This window comes from Sciurus vulgaris, assembly GCF_902686455.1.
Source record: "Sciurus vulgaris genome assembly, chromosome: 16".
Classification (NCBI taxonomy): Eukaryota; Metazoa; Chordata; class Mammalia; order Rodentia; family Sciuridae; genus Sciurus; species Sciurus vulgaris.
The window spans coordinates 54,286,843-54,295,911 of record NC_136477.1 but is presented as its reverse complement, the minus strand read 5'-3'; the positions used below and the strand labels follow the sequence as shown (position 1 = coordinate 54,295,911).

The following is a 9,069-nucleotide window of genomic DNA, read 5'->3' as shown; positions in this document are numbered from 1 at the left end:
CACTGGGTATCCTTGGGAATTTATCCTTGGGTAAAATCCTAATTAACTCTGAATCTCAATATTCCCAAATGCAAGGAAGTAATCCATACTTTTGAACCACCTGGCTTTGAACAGGGAGTTCATGAGCTTGTCCTACTTGGTTATGGTTAACGCTAGGGCACTAACTCAGCATCAGAGTGCATCATCAGAGAGTTCTCAACCAGTGCCACCACTTAATGGCCACATCACCTCGGGCATATGGCTGAGCCTACAACTGGCAATAATATCTTCCACTTAAGAGTGGTTTTGATCTAGAAAATGAGTGCAGTAATCCAATAGTTAGCTTAAGAAAGAGCTTCTCTCAGTGAAAATTACCATTCTGAGCAAAAAACCTGGGCTTCTGAAAGTGGGTAGTGATCTTGAGTAAATATTCCCACTTCGCAGAGCCTTCTCAATGAAAGGGTCCAGCAGATCATATTAGTGTCTCAACGAACTCAAGCTTGGGAACATGCGAACCAACGGTCACTTGAGGGTTTCAAGATTCCACGACTGTATCATCCTTCAGCAATCTACCAGGTATCAGTGTTTACAACCCGGGAGATCAGTGACTGACACTCTGGAGCAGCCCCGTTGCTGGGGTAGCTCTTAACACCAGTTGCGGCTTCTCAGCTGACACAAGTCACTATCTAAGGGGAGCGCCGGTCACCAGCTGCGCAGTCCACCAATTCTTCTAGTCCCTCGGTTGCCTGGGCAACGTGACAGCACCTCGCCACGGGGACGTAGAGCAGCCTAGACAACGCAGTGCGCACGCGCACCGCGAGAGCCAATGGGCGCCGCCGAGACGCGGTACCGCCGGCCCCGCCCCTTTCCGAAGGGACTCGGGGGCGGGGAGGCAGCGCGCCGCTTCGCCGAGGCCGGCGGGCGGTTGTAGGTGGCAGAGGCTCGGCGGTTCGGCGGCGGCCGTCTCGTAGGTTACGCACACAATCACTCCCTAGGGACAACCCGGAGCCCGCCCAAGCGGCTGCGCCCTCACTAGATCGGGGCACCCGGGAGGAAGCCGGCGCCGCGATGGTGCGGGTCGGCGGCTGGAGGTGCAGCTGACCCGGGGCCCAAGGGGCTGAGAAGAGCCTGACCTGCTCCCAGCCAGGCACCAAGCGCTGCCCCGCGCGTCGGTCTCCGGCTTCCCGCCCGCGGACTTCCAGCCTTCAGGGTCACGCCACTCGCTGGAAGCCCTGAACTCTGCCCCCCAAGCCCCGGTCCCCCTGCGGGAATGTTCAAAAATGAGTACCAGGTAACCCGACATGGCTCTCCAAACTGTCTCTAGCTTTCTCCTCTTGGGTGAGGTGGCTTGTGATCCGGGGAAAAGACAAAGACACCCCATCCCACCCCACCCCCGCCATCCCAGTCACAGGTTTTTTTTTTTTTTTTTTTTTTTTCCCGAGGTAAAAAAAGGATTTACGGATGAATGGACTTTACCCCAATAACTTAAAAAGAAATCAACCAAGGTCCTCACGCATATGGTTTGGGTTTTGTTCACTCTCCAGTTCAGTGCTTCTCAAAGTGTATAAATTGTGATTCTGATTAAAATGTAGCTCTTACAGCCCACAAAGCCCTCCTGAATCACACAATCTTGAAGATAGGGCCCAGAAATCTTGTTTTAACAAGGGCTTGGGGTACTTGCTATTGATGCACCATGCTATCTCAGAAGCTAATTATGAGTGAATGCATGAATGGGTGAACCCAGAATGAAAACAAACACTTTGGCTAAGTGCTGTTTTCTTTTTCCAAAACTGGGGTTCAGTGAACATCAAGTATTTGGGGTGCATCAGGATCACTTGGGGTACTTGTAAAAAAATGCAGATTTCCTGATCCTCTTCCCAGAGCTAGTGACTGGAATCTTTATAGATGGGATGAGTTAATTTATCTTTTTAACAACTTCCTTCCAAGTGATTGGGATGCAGGTGGAACAAGGATCACACTCTTGGAGGAACCTTGTTTCTGGGTATTTCTCAGTCACCTTGACTATCTTAGGGTATCTCCATGCATGGCCTGCTTTCCTCACTTCACTGGGCATCTCTGTTTGCTGGTCCCCCTGCTGTGTCCTCTTCACTTCTGTTTGAGGTTACACTAGGTCTTCTGTTTACCATCCTGGTCCAGGTGTTAAGAACTTTTTCACTGTGCCTGAACAGTACTCCCTGGTCTCCACGGCTTTGTTAATTTTATCTTTTCACCAAATACCACCTATCACAGAGTATGCTGCATTTCTCTTTCATTAAAAGGGTTAGAACAAACTTAAAGAGTTTGTCTCACTTCATGTAAGTGTATTAATATAAAGAAGCATATGCCCACCCAGGCACAGTGATCCCAGCCTGTAATCCCAGTGACTGGGAAGGCTGAGACAGGAGGATCACAAATTCAAAGCCAGCCTCAGCAACTTAGCAAGGCCCTAAGCAACTCAGCAAGATCCTGTCTCAAAATAAAATTTTAAAAAGAGCTAGGGATGTGGCTCAGTGGTTAAGCACCCTTGAGTTCACCCCTGGTAACCCCCCAACCCCAAAGAAGAATATGCCTACCATGGGAAACTTGGAAAACATGGGAGAGCAAAAAGAAGCAAGGAGAAAGTAAGTTTGGTCTCTCACCAAGTGCAAGGGTTTTTCTCTTTAAAAAACTCAGCTGTCTCAAATTTAAAATTCTTAGTGAAATATGACCCATCCTCAGAAGCTATAGTAATTCTATCCCATATACAGTTTTGCACATAACACCTCCTGAGGAAATGAAATTAAATGTCCTTATTTTAAGTGATTATACAGTAAAAGCCAGAAGCAAAAATATCTTATTGAGAAAAAATTAAAAGTTGGAAATTCTTAGCAAAAATTGGACATTTTCTCCTGTGTTGCTTAACTTCAAACCATATTTACTCTCATTTTAGATTTTCAATTTTTGTAATAAATTATCCCTCAGAGGAAGTAATCTTATATAATTCCTCTCTTACAATTAAATTGTGTGAACATTTAGTAATATCTTCAGCATTTTTTAATAAGTGTGTCTTTATGTTCTCAGGTTTACAATTGGGAGCAAATTGATTGTCTATAGAAATAATTCTCTGCTTTTTTCTTATAGATTCTTCTCCTTTTCTTAGACATTTCTAAATGGATTGGCATTAAATAAAAAGATCTAGGAATGTTCAAAATAAGAATTTTCCCTGGAATTCTTCCCAGGCTTTTTTTTTTTTAGTACTAATCTATTTAATTTTCCCCTCTTTTGAATAATCTTTGATGGCACTATTGAGTGAGCCCTCACTCTATGCCAAGTTTTGTGCTTGGTGATTTATGTTTACTCTCCTTTGTAATCCAACAACCCATTTTACAGAAGAAAGTAAGTAACTACAAGGTCAGATAGTATAGAAGCCAGTTTTGGAGCCCTGGCCTGTGTAACTAGAAAGCTTGTATTCACAGATAATTATCAGAATTTAATGACTTTGTTTGAGAATTGAGTTTAAACCCTTTAGTCTGGGTAGCATAGGATGTTTTGCAAGTATGATCAATATATGTCAATTAAATGAGCCCAACATGTAACATTTGTGTGGCATAATTTATCATGCTTTAAAAATAAGTCTGTAAACCACTAATCCAAGGTGATCTAAGTCCCAATGGCTATGGTTTCAATACAAGCAAGACATAAAGTAGGAGTAATAACAGGGATAATGTTTCCTCCCAGACCTACTTAACCAACAGATGCTTTGCATACTGGTTTTAGACTAGGTGGTGGATCCTATTTCCTCCTTAGCATTATATTTCACTTTAATTTAAATGTCTTGTTTTTATTTTCTAGGGAGGTGCATTTGTGGAAATCTTTAGTGCTCAGGGAAAAAATCCTGGTGCAAAATGGAAGATCCTTGGTAGTCCATCTGTGATTTGGAAAGTAAGTGTGAGAAATTACAGCCACCGGGAATCGTGGGAAGAAATGTGAATGAATGTTATAGAAGAAGGGATGTGATCAAAGTTTCAGAATGGTTTCCCCTGTTCTTGTTCTTTGACTCCATACCCTTTCATGACATCATGGCCGGGGTCCTCCTAGACAACACTCCTGAGTTAAGATTTCAGCACATGATTCATACCTCTTCTCTGTATGACAGTTCCTGCTATATCATTTTAGGTGACTTCACACTCAGTGAGGAAAATCTCTTTAAGCCCTGGGACCCTTAGTTTCTTAATTTTTTTCACTTGTTATGACCTCTTCCAGCTGGCTGCAGAATTCACGCCCACTGTCATACCAGAACTTAACTCTACGAACCACAGGATCCCTGAAATTACTGATACCCCAATCTTTGTTTGTTTTTTTCTTTTTCTTTGAATCCAGGACCTCGCACATGCTAGACAGAGCTTTCCCACTTAGCTGTATCCCCATGCCTGTGTTCTGTTTTAATTTGAGACAAGGTCTCACTAAGTCACCCAGACTGGCCTTGAACTTGCCATCCTCCTGCCTCAGCATTCAAGTGGCCCAATCCTGATTCTTAAGGTTGCTTGTTCATTTACTCTCCACGATGTTCTTTAGTCTAATTGGGACCTTTAGGCCATTGACCCCCCTACTTTGCCCTTGTGTTTAGTTTTATATACTTATTTTCTGTCTTCACTTCTTTTTCTCTTCAACCAGCAACCAAAGTCTGTGACTTCAATCACTTTCTGGTCAGGACCCTGACCTTTCATCATGCCTACTTGGTCAACCTTTTCTGAATCATCAGTTTTTTCTTTGCTTGCATTTGGTCTCCTCAGTACTGTTGAAGAAAATATCTATAGCCTTTCAGATTGATAACAGTGTAAATCCAACCTGAACAGCCCAAAAAGTTATCCTATTATTTTCTTAGTCTCTAAAATGATTATTTCTCTGCAATCTGCTGGTTTCCAGATTCCCTACACTCATTCCCCCTGGCCACACCTAGGAGAAGCCCTGCTCACTCACCAGAAGATCTCTTGCCCTGCTTCACAGGGAAAACAGGAGCCATCAGATAGAAGTTGTCATCAAATAGAGAAATCTGTATCCATTCCTTTCTCTTTCACTCCAATCCTGTAGAACCAAAACAAAAATGACATATTAGAGACCTTAAGGTCTATGAATAATTTGTAAAACTACTATTGATTGACTACTTGCTGTTTGTCAAGCATAGCCCTAAACACTTTACATTTGTAATGTTGTGTAATCTAAACAATAACCTTGTGAAGTAGGTAGCTGTATACCCACCTAATGAGCAGGAAAACTACGGCACGGAGAGAAGCTCAAAATTACACAGCTGTTACTATGGACGAGAGATAAATGGTCCTTGAGAGTCTATAGTGGGAAGATGAAGAAGGGCTTCCCAGAGGAAAGGATATTTGAGTCCTAAGACTCAGCTGGGCACAGAATGGGGCCAGAGGCTAGAAGAGCATTTCAGGCACAGAGAAATATGTACAAAGTCCTTATAGCAGGAGAAAACTTGAGATTTTCAAGAAACGGAAAGTAGGTTGTTGAGGCTAAGATGGAGACAAAGTGGGACTGGGAAAGGTAGGAGATGAGGTTTGAAAAACCAGGCCAGGACCAGAGTATGCATGGTTTATGACCTTAGTGAAGATTTTAGTAAGCTACTGGAAGATTTTAAGTGCATGCCTAACTTGAACATAGATGGAATAAATAACATGTATGTCAATTTCATATAATTTTAGTTGGGATGGATGTAATACAGACTTGTTACTTAATTCTCACTCAATAGTTACAATGCATTTGTTAGCATATACAAAAAGTCCAACATAATGCCAAAGAGAGAGAATCTGTTAAATATTCTCATGTGAAAAGGAAGTGTTTATATTTAGGAGCGGGGAAGTACTGGGAATTGAACCCAGGGATACTCTATCACTGAGCTACATTCCCAGCCTTTTTTATTTTTATTTTGAGACAAGATCTTGCTAAATTGCCCAGACTGGCCTTCAACTTATATTCTTCCTGCCTCAGCCTCCCGAGTAACTGAGATTATAGGCGTGTGCCACTGCACTCAGTGAAGTGTTTAGACTTAAAGATTGAGGATTTTCTCCAAGATAATAACTATTCCCATGAACACTGTGACTGATAGAAATTGGACTCTTACATATTACAGGTTTTTCATTTCCAGGTGTTTTCTTTTTCCCCCTGATTCTCTTACCTTAGCTTTTTAGTTAACCTAAATTTTAATGCATATTGATTTTAATTAAAAGATATACAGAATTTCATCACTACACAGGTGTAAAATAATGCAGTGATTAATTCTATTTGAATCATGGCCTGAAACCAAAGAACTTCTAGGCTGTATATAACATAAGTTAGATGGTTTCTTGTACCATGCTACAAAATGATATTCAGCCCTATGCAATTAGACAGAAATACATAGATTGAAGGGGAAGAAGGGCAATTAAATTCTGGAAACTCTAAAATCAGTGACCTGGGATTCCTGGAAATTGGAGAACTTCTTATCATTTGGAGGAAAGATGTCTTGATATAATAGGGAATTTGCCAAGTGGCTTAGTGTGGCTTTTATATTCTAGTTCCCAGTAAGTCTGAGATGAGAGTATCATCAAGGCCTGAGCCTGCTTTCAAGTCATTTGAATATAGGACTTTTTCCCCCAGTGAATTTTCAGTTTCCATTTTATAAAAGAAGCAAAAAAAAAAAAAAAAAAAAAAAAATTCTCCAATTACCACTGTTTTCATTTTGTTCTATAGGAGTTTGATAAAGAAGTTAAAAGTTTTGTGTTTGTCCTGGAAGGCAGCAGCCAAACAAATAAAATTCAGTTACCAAAGGAGAATAAGCAAATCCGTAAGTACGATTTTTTAATATTGAGACTTCACATTTGATAAGGTTATGCTTTTATATCTCATAACAGGCATATTAGTATGACTTCTACTGGCTGTTGATGTGAAGCGATGTGATTTTTTTTTTTAATGTAGAAAGTATCTACACCAGGAACTGTATTAAGCTTTTTTAAAAAACTGTATTATGCCTTATTAACTACTGGAAATCTACAAGTAAGACTTAGAAGATGACTTAGTAGCCATTAATTTTAATAATAATTGCATTTATTGAACACTAACTCTGCATCAGGAACTGAGAATTTTATATTTATTAACTTTTAATCCTCATAATAGTTCTTTTGCAGATGAACAACCTGAGGCTGGTTCCCATCAATAACTTGGGTCGTTAAGGCTAAGTTTTGAAATAAACTCAGGAGTTCCTAACATATAGGGGAAATTAATTTGAGGGAAAAATCTAACAAAAATACTTTATAGGACATTAGTTAGTAACATAAATAATATGCCTTTAGGAATATTAATAGCTAATAAGTATCACTGTGAATTTGTAATTTAACAAAAAACCTAAAGCATTGATTTCAATTCTTATTTACTTTGGAAATTAGAATAAGAATTTTAAAGCAGAAGGAACCCTGAGAGATCACGTAAACCCAGTTATCAGCAGAGATAAGCTTAAAATTCAAGGCTCTGCCACCAGCTTTTGAGAAAACTGCTGCGATTTAAGAAATATAATTTTTCAAGATGATTAATCGGATCTTCCATCAGCTCTGTTCTATGTTTAGGTATTTAGCAAATATAAGCAGACAGTTCTGTTTTTTTCATTCATCATTTACTTAGTCCTTCCTTAAGAACCTTTATTGAATACCTACTATGCATTAGGGACAATGAAAAGACCCGTTTATTTATTTTTTTCTGGTTTCCGAATTTTAATTCAACTTTCTGAACTTACATGAACTCTATGCTTTATATACCATTTCCAGCTACTACATGCATGTTTTAGATTTCTCAGACAGAAACGAAGCCATATGCAGTCATAGACAGAAGATAATATTAGAAGATGATATATTTTAAAGTGGTTTGCCAATGTTTTAACTAACATAAGAAATAGAACTTAAAGAGTTAATCATTGTTTTAAAAGATTTATTAATTTACCAACAGCTATAAAGCATGGGATCTTCATAGTGTCTGTGTGTGTGTGTGAGTGCGTGTGTGTGTGAGAGAGAGAGAGAGAGAGAGAGAGAGAGTGTGTGAGTTTAGTGGCAGATTTTTTTTATTTCCACATAAATGAGGTGGACTTAGATGAGCCAGGGAAACATCTAAAACTGTATTTTATTCTTACTAGAGACACAGTCCATCTGTTCCAGGATATTGACTTTGTGAGACAGATTACATTTGATTTTCAGGAACATGATTTTATTCCAAGTCAGTGTGAGTTCTCTTGTTTTTTTCTTGTTGTTGGAGTTATAAAGCCCACCTGGACTTCCATTTAATGGCCTTAGCATCTACGCACATGGTCATGTTATTGATAAAATCAGTCGTTTCTGATGCCTTCTCATTTGGCCCTGAGAAAAAATCCCTCCTCTATCCAAAGCTAAGTGTTGAAATATAAGCTCCTCTTTCTTACTCTTATCTAAGGGATTTTTTTTTTTTTTGTCAGAAACCGAATTTAATGTGTTATAATTACCTTTTTAAATGGAAAGATGATGACTTTTAATTGGAAGAAACAGGAAAGATCTTTTAGTGCATTTCTTGTATAATGCCTGTAATTAAAAATTAATCTTTTTTCTGTATCACATGCAGCACTGTAACAGATGAAACAGTTTATACAGTGTCCTGCACTCATGCCGCTAAGATTAGTTATTGGGAATTATTCATAACAGAAATTTATAGTTATTTTCACTTGCATGATATGACCTTCTGTGTAGGGTTGGTATGGTTAACTTTAAATTAAATGGCATGTCTGGAGTAGAGAAATGGCTTTCAATTAACATTTCTAAATTAAGTTCAATTACCATTATGTATTACTATTTTAAGAGTAAACACACACTTTATTTATGCAAACTTGACATTAGGTCCTTCGTGTGTGTTTCTGATTATATTAGGTACTTAGGAAGAAAGTTTAATAATGAAATTATGTATGTTTAAATTCATAAATAACAATTTTTGAATTAATTTATATTTGATGATTTCTAAATACACCAAAGTTTTTTCACTTGGCACCTACCAAATAAAGGAACATGTGATGCCCATTATCAGACTGTACACTTCTCCAGGACAAGG

The 9,069-nt window shown here is 39.2% G+C and overlaps 1 protein-coding gene across 3 annotated transcripts in view; it reads left to right on the top strand.

The window, feature by feature from the left end:
- The first annotated feature begins 897 nt into the window (after positions 1–897).
- The window catches only part of CFAP20DC (CFAP20 domain containing), a 226,806-nt gene continuing 218,634 nt past the window's right edge, over positions 898–9,069 (top strand). For all 3 annotated transcript variants that reach the window (XM_079114399.1, XM_079114398.1, XM_079114397.1), the window contains exons 1-3: positions 898–1,270; positions 3,811–3,900; positions 6,703–6,796. In XM_079114399.1, the coding sequence (XP_078970525.1) occupies positions 1,250–1,270; positions 3,811–3,900; positions 6,703–6,796 (205 nt within the window). In that variant the 5' untranslated portion in view covers positions 898–1,249. The remainder of the gene's footprint in view (positions 1,271–3,810; positions 3,901–6,702; positions 6,797–9,069) is intronic.